The 18541-nt window shown below is 42.6% G+C and overlaps 1 protein-coding gene across 1 annotated transcript in view; it reads left to right on the forward strand.

The window, feature by feature from the left end:
- The window catches only part of MROH2B (maestro heat-like repeat family member 2B), a 76649-nt gene that overhangs the window by 53928 nt on the left and 4180 nt on the right, over positions 1-18541 (forward strand). Inside the window, exons 29-37 of the mRNA XM_010853719.1 lie at positions 4365-4462; positions 6947-7099; positions 9516-9673; positions 10240-10366; positions 10730-10917; positions 12758-12898; positions 13419-13533; positions 14378-14524; positions 15030-15212. Of these exons, the coding sequence (XP_010852021.1) occupies positions 4365-4462; positions 6947-7099; positions 9516-9673; positions 10240-10366; positions 10730-10917; positions 12758-12898; positions 13419-13533; positions 14378-14524; positions 15030-15212 (1310 nt within the window). The remainder of the gene's footprint in view (positions 1-4364; positions 4463-6946; positions 7100-9515; positions 9674-10239; positions 10367-10729; positions 10918-12757; positions 12899-13418; positions 13534-14377; positions 14525-15029; positions 15213-18541) is intronic.

Here is an 18541-nt window from a genome sequence, read left to right on the forward strand (position 1 = left end):
GATACCTGTTTTCATTTTTCTCAGCTTTTCTCTTTGTATATCTCTGTCTCTCTCCTTCCTCTCTCTTTCTTTCACCTCCCCTAGTTCAGTCATTTCTGAGTTATGTCACACAATTTATCTCTCTCTCTTAGATCCTTTTTCCTCAGTGGCTCTGCTTTTTGTTTTTTTTTTTTTAAATAAAGATAATAGCACCAAAGCATCATAAAGATCCATTAAAGCAGGTGAAATGTTTTCAGAGTGTCTGATTTAAACCACACACCAATTGGGCATATTAGCAAAGCTTTTTCTACCACACAGTTTTCTTTCAGAGGAAATCATACTATTATCCTGGTGCTAAGTGAATTTCAGAGTTCTCTAAGAGAGAGAACTTTGTGGAGACTTTTGTAGCTTGCATAGCAGGACCTCTGCCTGCTCTGCCAGAATGTGTAAATGCCTATAAATGTCAGGAAACAGAAGGAATTTTAAAACCTCAGTATCAGGCTGAAACCAACACTCAGGGCTTCCTTTAGATTAAATCCAGGTTAAATCAGCAAATGTTTTGCCGAGGTGGGACCTGCCTTGTGTACAGTTCCCTCCAGACCAGTTGCAGCCAGGATCCCCCAGCCAGCTTGCTGCTGCTCATGCCTACACTAGACTCTTCATTCTTTTAGATGTAGAATTAAGAGTCTAGATTGCCGGGAGAAATATTAATAACCTCAGATATACAGATGACACTACCCTGATAGCAGAGAGCGAAGAGGAACTAAGCCTCTTGATGAAGGTGAAAGAGGTGGTTTAGCCACAAAGTTGTGTCTGACTCTTTCGACCCCATGGACTGTAGCCTGCCAGGCTCCTCTGTCCAAGGAAGTCTCCAGGCAAGAATGCTGGAGTGGGTAGCCTAACCCTTCTCCAGGGGATCTTCCCAATCCAGGAATCAAACCCGGGTGTCCTGCATTGCAGGTAGATTCTTCACCAACGAGGTACAAAGGAAGCCCCTAGGGAAGTATTTGAGTGCCTTTTTGTGTGTCAGACACTGTTCTGGTGCTGGGACACAGAGATATAACAATTCTAAATTTGCATGCTAAAAGTGTGTGAAAGACAGGTGGAATTTGGCTGAGGGCAGATGATAGAGTCAGTCAATAGGGAAAAACTATTCAGCAGAACCTGAATAGATCTGACAGTCCCTTGGGATTTGGGAAGAGAATTCATGAAGGGTGTATGATTTTATCAAAGCAAGAAAAAAAATGAATTAAAGGGGTGAGAATTAAAGGACCATTCTAATAAGACAAGAAATGTACCACAAAAGGACCTCATAGGAAGAAAGGAATTCTATTATTCTTCTGCCTGGTCTTTCTTTGTTGTTGTTGTTGTTGATGTCCAACTCTTTGCGACCCCATGGCCTACAGCATGCCAGGCTTCCCTGTCTTTCATCATTTCCTGGAGCTTGCTCAAACTCTATTGAGTTGGTGATATCATCCAACCATCTCGTCCTCTGTCATCCCCTTCTCCTCCTGCCTTCAATCTTTCCCAGCACCAGGGTCTTTTCCATTGAGTCAGTTCTTTGCATCAGGTGGCCAAATTATTGGAGCTTCAGCTTCAGCATCCGTCCTTCCAGTGAATATTCAGGACTGATTTCCTTTAGGATTGACTGGCTTGATCTCTTTGCAGTCCAAGGGATTCTCAAGAGTCTTCTCCGACACCACAGTTCAAAAGCATCACTTTTTCAATGATCACTCTTCTTTATGTTCCAACTCTCATATCCATACATGACTACTGGAAAAACCATGGTTTTCACTATATGGACCATTGTTGGCAAAGTAATGTCTATTTTTTAATATGCTATCTAGATTTTTCACAGCTTTTCTTCCAAGGAGCAAGTGTCTTTTACTATCATGGCTGCAGTCACCATCTGCAGTGATTTTGGAGCCCAAGAAAATAAAGTCTCTGACTGTTTCTATTGTTTCCCCATCTATTTGCCATGAAGTAAGGGGACCAGATGCCATGATCTTCATTTTTTGAATGTTGAGTTTTAAGCCAGCTTTTTCATTCTCCTCTTTCACTTTCATCAAGAGGCTCTTTAGTTCCTTTTTGCTTTCTGCCATAAGGATAATGTCATCTGCATATCTGATGTTATTGATATTTCTCCCAGCAATCTTGATTCCAGCTTGTGCTTCATCCAGCCCAGGATTTCGCATGATGTACTCTGCATATAAGCTAAATAAGCAGGGTGACAATATACAGCCTTGATGTATTGATTTCCCAATTTTGAACCAGTCTGTTGTTCCATGTCCAGTTCTAACTGTTGCTTCTTGACCTGCATACACAGGCTTCTCAGGAGGCAAGTTGAGTGGTCTGGTATTCCCATCTCTTTAAGAATTTTTCACAGTTTGTGGTGATCCATACAGTCAAAGGCTTTGGCATAGTCAATGAAGCACTAGATGTTTTTCTGGAATTCTCTTGCTTTTTCTGTGATCCAACAGATGTTGGCAATTTGTCTCTGATTCCTCTGTTTTTTTCTAAATCCAGCTTGAACATCTGGAACTTCTCGATTCGTGTACTGTTGAAGCCTAGCTTGGAGAATTTTGAGCATTACTTTGCTAGCATGTGAGACGAGTGCAATTGTGTGGTACTTTGAACATTCTTTGGCATTGCTTTTCTTTGAGATTGGAATGAAAACTGACCGTTTCCAGTCCTGTGGGCACTGCTGAGTTTTCCAAATTTGCTGGCACATTGAGTGCAGCACTTTCACAGCATCATCTTTTGGAATTTGAAATAGGTCAACTGGGATTCTGTCATCTCTACTAGGTTTGTTCGTAATGATGCTTCCTAAGGCCCACTTGACTTCACACTCCAAGATGTCTGGCTCTAAGTGAATGATCACACCATCGTGGTTATTCAGTCATGAAGATCTTTTTTGTATAGTTCTTCTGTGTATTCTTGCCACCTCTTGTAATATCTTCTGCTTCTGTTAGGTCCATGCCATTTCTGTCCTTTATTGAGCCCATCTTTGCATGAAATGTTCCCTTGGTATCTCTAATTTCCTTAAAGAGATCTTTAGTCTTCCCCATCCTATTGTTTTCTATTTCTCTGCATTGTTCACTTAAGAAGACTTTCTTATCTCTCCTTGCTATTCTTTGGAACTCTGAATTCAGATAGTTATATCTTTCCTTTTCTCATTTGCCTTTTGCTTCTCTTCTTTTCTCAACTATTTTAAGGCCTCCCAGATAACCATTTAGCCTTTTTGCATTTCTTTTTCTTGGAGGTGGTTTTGATCACTGTCTCCTGTACAATGTTAGGAATCTCTGTCCATAGTTCTTCAGGTGATCAGATCTATATTTCTCCCTTTAGGTCCTTTTATTTTCTTGAAACATGCAAAGTTCCAGTTCTTAAATATTCTTTGTTAGCAGGTAATCCCATACTTCATTTTTCATTAACTCTTTTTCCTGTTTGATCAAATAAACATGGTAGAGAGAGAGAGAGAGAAAGAATATGATCATTAAATTAAATATGTACCGGATACAAGTAACTAGTGTTTTACTGAATTAAATGCCCACTTAATATTTGTGGATGTTGTTCAGTCCGTTGTTAATGCGGATAATAGATCAGAGGTTGAGAAATTCACCAGTTGCTTGGACAATTGAAGGCAGTGAAGCTGGACTTTGAGCCCAGGTCCTCTGCCCAGGAGGCTAAGCTACCTCCCAGAGAGTGATTCAGGTGTGAGTTTCCACCAATTACTAACTCCAGACAGCAAACAGAAAATCATCACCATTGAGGTCTGCATTTACAAGTCACTATCGGAGAAGGCAATGGCAACCCACTCCGATACTCTTGCCTGGAAAATCCCATGGACGGAGGAGCCTGGTAGGCTGCAGTCCATGGGGTTGCTAAGAGTCGGACACGACTGAGTGACTTCACTTTCACTTCACTTTCACTATCAACAATCACACAATTTCAATGATTACAATGGTTACCTTACCATTCCCCTCAACAGAAGTTGACTGCAGAATAGAACTCCAACAGAGCCAGCAGTAGAGTAGAGTAGTAAGAGCCTGGGCAGTGGTGTCAGACCAGGGTTCAAGTTCCAACCTTCCATTTTCACCCCCTGCATGACCTGGCCAAATGACTTTACATCTCTCTGTGTCAGTTTTCTCAACTGCAAATAACCTCAGATGATCTCTAGGAGTAATAAATGAGATCAGAGTATTTAGCATGCTTTTAGCATGCCGAAACTCCTCAGTCAGTGTTTGCTCTTATGCTCATCAGAGAGGCTTTCGTGCGTTTGTGAAAGGCATCCAGCAGCTGAATTAGTGTCACATTAAAATATAGACAGCCTCTCAACCCCTATCAGCTCTTTGAACTCCCATGTCACCCTTTGTTGATTGTAGGTGTTCACCTGGAAGTGGAAAGACTACAGGATTTGCAGGAAGGGCTGCAATGTGATGATGTGCAGGTCCAGATCAAGATTTCCTCCAAAATAGCAAAGGTAATAGATATGGAGGACTGATCAAGGGACATAAGGATGATTCTGGGTTGATTTTCAAATGAGTCAGCTGTGTACGCACCTCTACCAAGGAGGGCAAACAGTCTAGCCATTCTAGCAAAATAAAAGACTTTGTCCATTCATTAAATCTGGGTCCACGTATATAAGCAACCCCTGCTAATCTCATTTCAAACTCTGGGAAACCTAGGGAACCATGCAGTCCTCTCCAGGTGAAGGAGGCAGTAGGGTAAAATGAGAGAAACAGGGCATTGAGTCCGTCAGATGTATTCTGTGTGCACCCCTTGAAGTGCGTGCACTATGTGATCCATTTCCTCATCTTAAAAAAATGCATAACCTCCCTCTCAGAGCTGCTATGAGAATTGGTCAATCAATTCATTCATTTATTCAGTCACTTATTCATTCACCTCATGTGCCCTGTGCATCTACCACATGCCAGACTATTTTCCAGGGTCTTAGGATAGAAATGCCTGCCCTCATTGAGTTCACGTCCTAGTGGATGGAGCAGCCAAATAAATATGATGTCAGGTAGTGATAAGTGAGAAACACAAAGTCAAGGAGGGGAATAAAGAGTAAGGTGGGCGCAGATCCCCTGGGATCACAACTCTGAAAGAGAGAACCACAAAGATATCTGGAAAGAACATTCCAGGCAAAGGGGGAAACAGTATGTGCAAAGGCCCTGAGGTGGAGAAAGAAGTGGGTCCTGAGATCCAAGAGATAGCCCAGAGCAGATTGAAGTGCCTTCCAAGCCTTATTAAGAGCCTTGGTTTCACTCTAATAAAAATCAAAAACCAGTAGAGGGATTTGAACAGAAGAGTCAAAACCACTACATACAATGTGGCAGGTGTGAAATGTACAACTTGTATGAGACAATATTGTTCCTAATGCAGACATTATGGATTTATATGTGTACTATGGTAATTACCCACTGAGGGCGGTAAACAACAAAATTGGTCATTATGACAATAACAGAGAGAAGGGAACTTTCTTGAGAACAAAGCATTTTTCCTAACTTGCAAAATCTCCTTATGGGGTAGCGGTGGTTCTGTGAGGAAGAATGTGATACAACTCTATTTCTGAAGGGTCACCTGGCTGCCATGTTGAAACTAGACTATAAGCTGGCAAGAGTGAAACTAGTGAGGTCAGTTTGGAGGAAACTGTAAGAATCCATGTGCGAGCTCAGGTGGCTTGGACTAAGGAGGCGGCAGCAGGGACAAGAAAGTGATGAGTATACAGGAGAGAAACTCATGGGGGCACAGGGAGGGAAAACAGGTCCGATGCCTAAGACAGTGTCTGATGCGTGATAAGTGTCAAAAACATGAGTTCCCTTCCTTCAATTATTCCTAAACCAATATCATCCCAATATGAGAAAGAAAAAAACACATAACTGTTGAGCTTGGACCCAGGCAGACATTTGGTGCTCCAAAGAACAGACACATGGGTCTAGGCCTTGATCTTGGAGCCATGGTAACTCAGAATCCAGCTAGGACAGGCAGCTACTCATGAAAAATAATTCATGTCCGCTCAAAGATTGTTCTACCACACATCACTGGGCCATTTAATACAGAGGGAATTCAGTTGTGAATAGGAATGTTTTCATACCCACAAACTCAAAACCATGACCTTCTTGTTTGGTTAAAGCCCCAGATAATGCTTCTGGAATTTATTCAGACTGCTAACTTTTCACTTACCCTGCTTGCCTTTTCATTGGCACATACACAGAGGCATATACAATCAAACATTCTATATAATTATTGTCAAGAGACCAAAATTACAAAGTCTTATTTTCTTGACCTTTTTATTGACTACTCAATATTGAAACACACAAAAGCAAAAGACAGGGTTCATCTTAATTCACCCTCCATTTGGATGCTGTGAGGCACAGGCTATTTAGCCAGGCACTTAGTATATGTGACAGATTTCCTGAATCCTCAAGCCTAGCTCCTAGCTACTCTTTGGCAGACACAAGACATTTCTATGATAGATGAAATGTATATGAAAGTACTTGACAACATTTAAATTGCCATGTATGCATTATTTTTCCATTATGAGGCATGTTGTAAATTCAGGTTTGGAGAGGAAATTGCCTTGGCAGACCTAGAATTTAATAAATACGAAATGATTTTTAGAAAGCAACTTCAAGAAAGTTTTACTTAGACTGAAAGGCCATGTCTATGTCCTATTTTAGTATTTTCTCTAGTTTCTATGGCCTCAATCATACGCTAACTCTTTGGAAAGCCCAGTGGTTTCTAATATCCTAAAACAAAGGATAGCACGTTTTGGGTGTCCAGATAGGAAGTGAGGGGCTTGGTTACGTGAGTCTTTCTGGGTCCAGATATGAAGTGAGGGGTTGGTGACATGAGTCTTTCTGGGTCCAGATATGATGTGAAGGGTTGGTGACATGAGTCTTTCTGGGTCCAGATATGAAGGAGGGGTTGGTGACATGAGTCTTTCTGGGTCCTTTCTCAGATTGTCAGTAAACTCATCCCCAGTGAAGAAATGCTCGTGTTCCTGGAGGAAACCCTGGATGGTCTGGAGAGCCTCAACCCCCCATGTACAAAGGCCTGTGGCGTCTGGATGATCACTGCCCTGAAGGAGCAGGGAGCTACTCTGGAAGACCAGGTGAACTGACAGCCAGTCTGACAACTGAGCACAATTCTAGCACTTCTGAAAGGCCAGTACCAGAAGCAGGTCATCACTCCTCAGTTGGTCCTCTGATGAGTCACAGGCAAGAGTATACACAGCCGCAGGAGGCCTCAACAGAGACCCAAGTTGTGTATGAGCAACCAGGCTCAGGCGGAGGGCCCGTCTCGCCTGACTCAATTGCCTCTCTAGTCTGTGATCATGAGCACTTTCCAAGCTGCCACTCTCTGGCCAGAGGAAGAATATCTGAACCAGAAGCATGTGGGGTGTGCAAAACTGGGTTGTAAGACCTACAAGCATAAGAGTGATCTCGTGAACCTTTGAGATGGCCACTGAGGGCCAGGCGCACTTTCTAACTCCACTGCCACCCTGTGAGCTGCTCTTTAACATCCTTTAGGGATCTTCTGTTAAAGAAGGCTATTCTTGAGGAACTGACTGAAAGAAAAGTCCTCAATCCTTTCTCCCAACTAGAGAATTAAGCAGAGAGATTGGATTTAAATTCAGGAAGTCTGGTTAAGAGCTCCAAATGGATATGCTGTCTTCTCTCTCTCCTAAAGTCAGAATCAAAATATTAGCAATTCAGAGATCAATGATGAGGAAAAGAATTTTTAACCCCGAAAAGCTTCCTTCCCAAGGGTAACAAGAGGAAGAAGTCATGGACCCCAGAGCCCAGAGTTAATCATCCTAAATTAAAGAGTTCTCCAAAGCATGACTTTTACAAATGACCTCTGTTCTAATTACTGTCCAACTGTTCATTTGTTTTCAAAAACATTTATTGAGTATATACTGTGGCAGGCCCTAGGCCAGTCATGGGAGAATGAAAGGTTAATAAATTTAGAATATCCATGTGTTTGTGTGTTAAACATAAAAGGGGAAGTTGTTCACATGCTAGGTAAAGGCTAGGGACCTAAATGTTTTCCAAGAATCACTAGTATGGGACTGTGTGATAATCAGGCTTGCAGGATATTTATGATTAAGGAATTACAATTCTATGAAAAATATTATATTTAACCTAAAAATGTCTATCCAAAATAAGAAAGAGAAATATCTACTGGACGCAAAGTTGCTTTCACATAGAGACGTGTCCTAATCCATGTCAAAAATCCAAATGCGTGATATAATTCCCTACTGCACACAGACTAACATCCAAACTCAGAAAGGTGGCCCTCAATGCCCTTTCGGATTCAGCTTTGTCTTGTCTATCAAGTTATCCTCCTCTTTTTTCTCACCTTCATTCTTTCTGTGCTCCAAACTGAACCATTCTCCTATTCCATAAAGCTTTTCTACATCTGCTTCTACCAGGCTTTCATGTAGTTTTTATATAGATTTTAGAAGGCAATGGCACTCTACTCCATTACTCTTGCCTGGAAAATCCCATGGATGGAGGAGCCTAGAAGGCTGCAGTCCATGGGGTCGCTGAGGGTTGAACAAGACTGAGCGACTTCACTTTCACTTTTCACTTTCATGCACTGGAGAAGGAAATGGCAACCCACTCCAGTGTTCTTGCCTGGAGAATCCCAGGGACGGGAGCCTGGTGGGCTGCCATCTATGGGGTCACACAGAGTCGGACACGACTGAAGTGATTTAGCAGTAGCAGTAGCAGTACTTTATAAAGCCATTAGGTTCACAGCAAAACTGAGCAGAAGTTATAGAGTCTCAGTACACCTCCTATCTCCACACTTCCAACATCCCTCACCTCAGGTTACATTTGCTACAATCGATGAACCTACATTGACCCATCCTATAATCACCCAAAGTCCACAGTTCACATTAGAGCTTTTAGTTTTGGTGTTGACAGATGTAAAATGACATGTATCCAAAAGTGGAGGATAGATCAGTTTCACTGCTCTCTGAACCTTCTGTGTTCTATTTGCATTTTTACCTGTCTTGTTCCTTCTGACGAGGATTCCTTTCCTCGCCATCTCCACCTTGCCTTTTGGAATTTGGTATATATCCTTTGAGACCCAGACCGGTGACCTCAGTTACTTCTGGATTCCCCTATCCGTCCCATGAATCTCTTGTACACCCTTTGTCATACACAATTTTGTGCACAAGCCTTTGGGTGTACAGCTGAAGTCCTTTATGAGATGACTCATTCCTTTGAGAAAGGGCTACATCTTATGCAACCCTGGTAAATTCCCCACAATGCCTAACTCAGCACCTGGCATAATGCCGCCTTTTACTAAATGTTTGCTAAACTGATTTAAAAATAAATGCCTAATTTAGCAATAATTGTCCTGAGCAAGAGATAGGCCATGTGTAGAATCAATCACCTCCTTAACATTATTTCTATTTCATCAATCACCATCCACAACTTGCTGATTGTACATGACCTAAGCCAACCATGTCAAGGAAAAATGGTGATTCAGTGATTGAATTGGCTTTTTGTTTTTAGCTGTTGGAGATCTTGGGCGTAATTTACCATCACATGCCGGTCCTCAGACAAAAGGAGGAAAGTTTTCAGTTTATGCTAGAAGCCATCTCTCAGATAGCCAGCTTTCACATGGATGCAGTTGTTGCCAACCTTTTACAGAAGCCTCTGCCATTTGACAGGTAGATTCAAACTAAGGTGGTCCCTTTTCCCAGGGAAGACCCCTCTGTAAGGCACTGGGAAAAAATCTCTGGTTTGAGAGAAAGATAGCAAGAAAAAGTTGAAAACATCTCACCTGACTAATTTCAGAAACAGTGCTTGAATCACAGGTAATGGTTTTCCAAGTATTTTTCAAATATATGTCCTCATTGGATAATGAGAATTTTAGGTATATGTATGTGTGTGTGTGTGTGTATGTATGTGTGTGTGTGTGTATATATATATATATATATATATTTAAAATAGGAGTAGGTGAGTTTTAGAAAGTGATTATTTCCCCCCTTTCTGGTTGCTGAGAATGCATCTATATGAGAGGTTTCTGTCTTGATGGATGTTAACAAACCTCAGCAACCCAAGGCCCAAATGCTAGATTGTTAAATAAAGCATCCTTATTATCCCCAGGCACGCTGGCATGTCCACTCGTCCCTGCAATTGTGATTAGTCATAATGTGGTTTTAGAGTGGATCCAATGGAAAAGCACATCTCCCAAGGAGTTGAGCCTCATCAGCTTCCTGCCTTCCTTCCCTAGGGACACAAAGACACTGTGGAAATCTCTGGCTGAGAACCCAGCCTCCAGTGGCAAACTCTTGCGAGCCTTAGTCGACAAACTGGAGAATGAGTTAGAAGATGACCTAGCCAGGATAGAGGCAATATCTGTGAGTTGGACAACCCGTGGCAATGACTTTGTGGTTGATCATGTTTAGAAGCCAATTTCTTACCAGCCCAAGGAAAATCTATGCCTCTGTGTTTCCAAATTATCCTTCAAGACATCTAATTGTTGTCAAAAGACTCTAAGCCTAACCTGATGGTGCCAACTAGACTTTGGAATCACCCCATATGGGAGCCCTGAGAGAAAAACACAATCTGAGTTGAGAAGTTTCCAGAAAAATAAACCCTCTGTTTTCTCCCCTTTCTGTGTGCTTTTACCACAAGTGTGGTCCACCTGGGAAGCAATCCTGTGGAGGGAAAACAGCCTGGAAGGTCAGCCCCACCTGACACGAGACCCTTCCTCCCCGCAGGTGGCCTGTGCCGTGTATGAAGTGGTGTCGACGGGCACCCCTGTCGCGAGCCTGTACCCGGAGCTGTTCGCGCTTCTCCTGAAGCTGGTCAGCTGCACGCTCGGTCAGAAGATGCCCACCTCAGCCCTCAGCCGCCGCCGGCGGGTGATGCCGCAGGGGGAGCGGCAGCAGATAGCTGACCCCTGCAGGTAAACGGCCAGGCAGAAGGGCCTTCTGGAGACATCCTGACCCAAGACTCCAGAAAAGGGCCTGGCATGGCCTCAAGTACCCATTTAGAAACAAGGGCCCTCCATCCCTGAGCCTCATAGCCCTTCTTCCCGGAACTGGTACCCAGGCGCTGTTGTCCAGAACAGTCTTATAAGCAGCAACATCCTCTTCTCTAGAGTGCCCCATCCACTTCCTTTGAAGTTCCTTGAAACCTTTCAAGGAAAGTTGGAATTCTGTAATATTCAAGGCAGGTGGCACTAGTGGTAAAGAATCTGTCTCCCAACAAAGGAGACTGCCAATGCAAGAGATGCAGGTTCAATCCCTAGGTCGGGAAGATCCCCTGGAGAAGGAAATGGAACCCACTCCAGTATTCTTGCTTGGAAAATTCTATGGACTGAGGGTCCTGGGGAACCCCAGTCCATGGGATCACAAAGAGTCCAACACGAGTATACACATATACACTGTACAAGGAAAGAAGAAAAATAAAAATAAATATCATATTTCCTCAAATCTAAGACTTCACCAATTGAAAGAACCAATATTATTTCATGAACCATTGAAAAAGTTAAAAAAAAAAGTCCCAATTAAGTCGTAAATTAGTGCTTTCTTAAACTATTAAATTCATATTTTATATTGCTCCATAGAGCTCTTTGAGGATTATTAAGTATAGATTTTTATCCTGTAACACATTGCTTTGCTTCCCTGTTCTCTTGCCTAACTTTTTGTTCCAAAGTCAAGTCAACCTATTAAAAGGCATTTTAAAGAGCAATTAGACTCAGTGAGCATGCATGTGGGGTAGGGTGGGGGGTGGGGTCTGCTTGCTTGCCTGTGCAGGCCCAGGCACTCAGTCACACAGTCCCATCTGACTCTCTGTGACCCCATGGACTGTGTAGCCCACCAGGTTCCTCTGTACATGGAATTCTCTAGGCAAGAATACTACAGTAGGTTGCCATTCCCTTCTCTAGGGGATCTTCACAACTCAGGGACTGAATATGGGTCTCCTGCATTGCAGGCAGGTTCTTTACCATCTGAGCCACCAAGGAAGCAGTTAGGCTCAGCACATGTACATACATACATGTAACTTTACTAAAATACCTACAGCTCTAAGCATGCATGTGTGCATGCTAATTCACATCAGTCATGTCCCTCTCTTTACAATCCAATGGACTGTAGCCTGCCAGGCTCCTCTGTCCATGGGATCCTCCAGGCAAGAATACTGGAGCAGGTGGCCAGGTCCTCCTCCAGTGACAGCTCAAAGAGCCACACTTAAATCTGTTTGTGTACACGAATTGTAGACACAGTCAATAGAGACTGCATCACAACTACTGTTTGGCCAACAACTGGAATGCACTATCCATTGAGAGATGCATCCTGGTTTCCAAGGTGCTGTGTTTGAACCACTAAAATACAGTATTTCACACTTTCTATCTTCAGGGCTTGATTTTCTCAGGAGAGGTTAAGATTTGGGGGAATTATTGACTGACTTCAGGACATGTCAATATCCCCTTTGGCCCCAAAACCAAAGTGTGAGATCAAGGCTGCCTGTGTTTTCTTTGCACAGCCTCCATTCATCCAGAAATAAGGGAGCATTATGGGGAACATTTTTTTTAAACAAACAAAATGTGCTATATTTATTCTGTAGAATGTAGTGATTATAAGTAACCAGATTCATACATGTCAATATAGAGCCCCAAGATATAATATGTGATAATATAGAATACAGACAACTTGATGGTATTTATTATGGATTAGGGACTTGGGGGATTCACAATTCCCTGCATGGTGATGACTTACTTTTGTGATGCCAACTGTCTCTTTCAGGCTCTCGACTACAACGCTGAAGTGTGTGCAGGCCCAGGCCATGAGAGAAGGGCTGACCAAAGAATCTGACGAGGGAGACAACGTGTGGACCCTCCTCAGCAGCCCCAGTACCCACCACATAGGAGTCTGTGCACTGGCCAGGTAATGTTCAGATACTCCAAAACTAGATACCAAAGAAAAAACTGAAAATAAAGTGAAAATGCAGTGCAGACAACTTCACTGAGAGCCATTGAGTCACCAAGGACTTAGAGTCAAGGAGAAAAAAGAAAAAAACAGATGAAAGAGCAAAGGGGGTTGGGAAGACATGGTAGGATCAGCTCCAAACTCAGCAATTCCTCAAAAAATAGTGATACAAATTAACAGTTTTAGGCAAACTACACTTTAGAATTTAAGTAAACTCCCGGAGTTGGTGATGGAGAAGAAGGCCTGGCGGGCTGCAGTCCATGGGGTCACAAAGAGTTGGACACGACTGAGTGACTGAACTGAACACTTTAGTCAGGCACTTAGATAGGGTGCTATAAAGTTTAAGGCTTGGTGCTCTTTCCTTGTTAACATCCCTTTTTAAAATTATTGATTTTCCTGATAGAGAAATAGACTAAAGTGTCTTCCGTTGTTTAGAAAGAAAAAAGTCTCCGCTACAATGGGAGCCTTGGTTTTCTAGGAGCATGGCCGTGTGGCAACATGGAATCATACGGGACATCACAGAACAACTCCTCCCATCCCTGACCTCCTCCTCGGAGAACTACCGGATAACGGGCACAGCTTTCTTCTCTGAGGCAAGCCATCCTAGGAGGCTCGTTGGGTCCCATGGGGTATCTCTCTCAGGAGTCCAGTGGGAACCAGAGCCACGGAAGAGGGACCTTCACCAGAAGCTGTGGGAGAGGCCCAATGACTGCCAGAGATACAGTACCTGAGAAGAGAGAGAGAGAGGAAAAAGAACCCAGCCTCATCCTCTTCCTCCCCTCTGGTCTGTAGACATCAATTTCCAAAGCAGAGAAGGATAGAGACTTAACCTGCAAAGGACAAAACAAAATATAACCAACAAACATATCAATACTACAGTCCTTCCACACCCTGGGATAAAGGCTGGCCCAGCCAGTCCAGAGAAATAACATCATCAGTTACTCCTGTTTTCCATGCTCTATTTTCCCATTTAGATTAGAATTATCTTCTTAACTGGGCTTCCCTGGTAGCTCAGCTGGTAAAGAATCTGCCTGCAATTCAGGAGACCCCAGTTCGATTCGTGGATTAGGAAGATCCCCTGGAGGAGGGCATGGCAACCCACTCTAGTATTCTTGCCCGGAGAATCTCTATGGACAGAGGAGCCTGGCGGGTTTTATTCCATGAGGTCGCAAAGAGTCAGACACAACTGAGCAACTAAGCACGTGCACATATATTCTTAACTAGGTGTTTTGGTTCTCATCAGCTCATAACCTTGACCTGTGGGTTGTTTACTGCTAGAGTTTAGTTCCTGCCAGATTTGCATATTCACCCAAGGCTTCTTCCTCTGCTCCACAAGCAGCTGGGGCCCTATCCTTTCATCATAGCTGTGATGCCTTCAGAACTCTCCTGAAGGGAGGCCCTTCCCTCAACTAAAGGGGAGAAGTGTGTCATTTTCAGCTCATGAAGGAGCCAGTCCTTTGGAAGCATGGGAATCTACGGGAAGTGCTTGTCCTGATGGATCAGAGTGCTTGGGACTCCAACCCCATCCTGAGGCAAATGGCCATCCGGGGTCTTGGTAATACAGCTTCTGGAGCCCCTCACAAGGTAAAAGGGGCTGGGGGAGGGACAAAAAGTAGTTCATCTAAATAGAGTTAGGGGCTTCCCAAGTGGCTCAGTGGTTAAAAGAAAAAGAAGAATCCATCTGCCAATGCAAGAGACACAGGAGACAGGTTCCATCCCTGGGTTGGGAAGATCCCCTGGAGAAGGAAATGGCAACCCACACCATTATTCTTGCCTGGAAAATCCCATGGAGAAGAAGGAGCCTGGTGGGCTACAGTCCATGGGGTTGCAAGGAATTGGACCCAACTGAGCATGCATGGACACAAGTAGAGTTTTAAAATAATTATTTAGTAACCCACACCCCATGGTTACCATGTGTGTTAATTTCAGAAATTAAGTGAAAATCCAAATAAGTTGCTGAAGTAGTGGCTCTTGTGTTGAAGGATCCGTGACCCTAACAGAATGTCAGTCCCCTTGTCTGGGGTCTCCTACCCTATTCCAGATACACATAGAACAGTTTTTGAGATTAAGAGACCTTATTTCAAAATAGGTGAAGAAGCACAAGCAGATGATGTTAGAATCTGTCATCAGAGGTCTCTATCACCTGGCCCGCACTGAGGTCGTCTGTGAAAGCTTGAAGGCTCTAAAAAAGATCCTGGATCTGCTCACAGACAGAGACGTGAGCTTCTACTTCAAAGAAATAGTGCTGCAAACAAGAACCTTCTTTGAAGATGTAAGTGAACCTGTTCAGGAATGTTGCCTCCCCAGAAGTGAGTGAACAGAAAGAGGTTCAGGCGGTGCTTGCAGCAGACCAGTTTGGTGTCCATCTGCCGTACCCGCTTATATTCCCTTTCGTAGCTTTCCTCTCTTGTCCGTCTTGCTTCCTGGGCTCACCTTGCATGTAAATCCCTTACACTTAAATCCTTACCTCAACGTTTGCTGTTGGGGGAACACAGATGATGACAGTACTCATTACAGGGCTAGACGTCGATGCCGCCAACACCATCTTTTCCATGTGCAAGATTTCAAAGACTTAAAATGCTTGCGTAGTTCTTTTCACCCAGGAGTCATTAAACTGCCCCATGGCTCATGGGCCAAATTCGACCCAGAACATCTTTTTGCAAATGTAGTGCTAATGGAACACAGCCGTGCTCATTGGTCACATATTATCTATGGCAGCCTTCACACTTCATCTGCAGAGCTGATTAGTTGTTACAGAAACCATGCGGCCTGCAGAGTCTAAATTATTCAGCCTTTGGTCTTTTACGGAAAAATTTTGTCAACCCCTGATCTGGTTTACAGCCCTCATTTCAGAAAAGATTAGTCAATGATCCTAGGCAAAGGAAGGTCATTTTTCTTTATACCTTCTGGGAAACTAGATTTTATTATTTCTTCTTGGTTTATTCACTGTCATTAATATAGAAATCTATTTCACATCTAACATAAACCTATTTTTTATCATCTAAACCTGTCTGCTCCTGTTGTGTGATTGGAGGAGATGGAAAATCTTGGCTGGCTCCTCAAGTGCATCCTTCTTAAACATTAAGGCCTTATTAAATTACCTGTTCACCTGATGGTCTCCAGAATGAAAAGTCTTTATTTCCTTCATTATTCACCATAAACCTAATTTTTCAGCTCCTTAATATTTTACAAGCCAGTGACTGTGTTGTATCTCTAAATGAGGCCTGAGAAGTATTGAATAGAATCTGAAGAAAAATCACCTCTCAAGTCCAATTTTTTCCTATTTATTCACTCCAGTTTTTTTTTTAATCTTACCCTTTCTTCCTGACTCTTCAGAGGTTTATTAACCACCCGACCTCCAGATTTCAGTTTGTAATCCGTGCCCTCAGTCCACAATCCACCAGTTTTGTGTTTCCGTTTCTTTTGTGTGAGTCTGAACCTGACCTTTGAAAGCAGCTTTCTGCTGGTATTAGTGTTACTTTCTCCAATGTGTTAGTGTTACTTTTCATTCTCATTTTGTACTCAAAAAATACTTCATGGGCTTTCATTCAACTCAGTATCTTCTTTAAAATAACAAAGATGTTCTTTTCTTCACTACACAGATTTGAAACAATCTTTAACAACAAAGAGCTGAAGTCAGCCCCAGAGAGACCCACCTGTTAGGTTTCCTGGACTGTTGTTGATTCAGTGATAGTAACACTCTTGGATCTGAGCCTTCAATAGTCACAAGTCTGTCTACAAGTTTTATGGTCAAAAGAATGTTTCTCAGTTTACTGCAAAAAAATCTGAAGTCTTTCTGGTTGTTAGGTTAGAATTTTTTCCTTTCTAGTAGGTATCAACCTCATCAAATTTGCATAAAATTTGACAAAAATTGAGTCTTAATAACGACATGTTCTTTACAGTCCTGTAATGCTCTTTTGGGGGCTTGCCAGGTGGTGCTAGTGGTAAAGAATCTGCCTGCCAATGTAGTAGACTTAAGAGATGCATGTTCGATCCCTGGGCTGGGAAAATCCCCTGGAGGACGGCATGGCAACCCACCCCAGTACTGTTGACTGGAGAATCCCATAGACAGAAAAGCCTGGTGGGCTACTGTCCATAAGATGGTGAAGAGTTGGACACAACTAAAGCAACTAGATGCACGCAATTCTCTCTTTCTGCAAATAAATTATGATACTTTGCCCCTATATTTTTCTATAGGTAAAACATACAATTCTGTAATCTCCAAATTCTCTCTTTCTTTTCTTCACTATTCAAATACTTTCTTGAAAATCCAAAAATATGGTGACACTTTGAAAAAATGGTATAAAATACAGCTGCTGTCCCATGCTCCAGGCCCTGCTCACTATTTCCCATACCAGCACCCAAGTGCTCACGTCACTCTCTATAACAGGAAATTAAACTTTAATACTTCTCCCAGCACCCAAGACACTTCTACGCTTCTCTTTTCTGCTTTCTCACCCTCCCAATTGGTTAATTCCTCCTCCACCTAGCTTTAGGTCTTTGATTTTTAAAAATTCAAATGGTTTCTTTTTTTTTAAGAAAATAACTCTCTAGCTTTTGGATATTTTGTTATTGGGTTGCTTCTCTTTCTAAAAGGAGATCTTTTAAAAATATACCTTGACCTTACTTCTAGTACATTTAAAGAACATGTCTACTTCCATTTCCATTCTACAAGGTCACATCTCATGTATTTAACTTTTCTAGCCTTTTCCCAACAAGCCATCTTTATTTTTTTATGGTAGATCTTTATCAGCGTCCTTTTTCATAACATTGTTGTTTATATGCCCACTTCTCACACACATTTTATTTTGCCATCAAAGTTAATTCTTCTGTCGTCTTCCCCTCATGTCCATGGGAATGCTTTTTTATTGGTTCTTGTTTGTTGCTAATCTAAATAATATTGTTACCCAGAATGACCTTTCCCCTCATCCCTCTGCCTTCCTATAGGTATTTTAGACTAGTTTTCTAGATACCCAACTCCCTCAAGAAAAAGAAAGAAAAAAGAAAACCTCCAGAAAATTCATCAGAGTTTGTTAGAACTCTAAACCATATCAACAAAGTGTCTTAGATAATAGAAGGCCATCTTTCTCCACCACCCGTAAAGCATTGCCAACCATCCTGGACAGTAAGCAAGGGAGCTCCGTAACTTCATATATAAAATAGTGAGGCTAAGCACTTTCTTGTTTATCCTCTCTCTCTCTCTCTCTCTCTGAGACCCAAAGTTCAAATTTCTGAGCTTTCTGTAATCCCTTTGGAAAGTGTATGGGATCTTGGAGAAGCATCCTAGACCTTGAGCAGTTTCGATCAGAGGCCCCATAACTCCAGGCTAATGATGCAGTCAGACTAATATGTATAAAATACAAAACAAACAAGAACCCTCCCTGGCCTTCTCCCACTAGCATTCCCTGTGTATTATTCCTGTGGTCATATTTCCTCATTAGTTCCTCAAAGTCAGAAACCAAGTCTCCAGCTCTAAACTCGGGTTGTGTGGATGGAGAGATACTGGGAAAGAAAAGGCATTCTTGAAACACACAGGGGCTGTGACAAGCGAGCTCCAGTGCCTGGACTCCAGCCTCCTTTACTGAATGGGAAGGGGCATAG

Source organism: Bison bison, unplaced genomic scaffold (genome assembly GCF_000754665.1).
Source record: "Bison bison bison isolate TAMUID 2011002044 unplaced genomic scaffold, Bison_UMD1.0 scf7180017864331, whole genome shotgun sequence".
Lineage (NCBI taxonomy): Eukaryota > Metazoa > Chordata > Mammalia > Artiodactyla > Bovidae > Bison > Bison bison.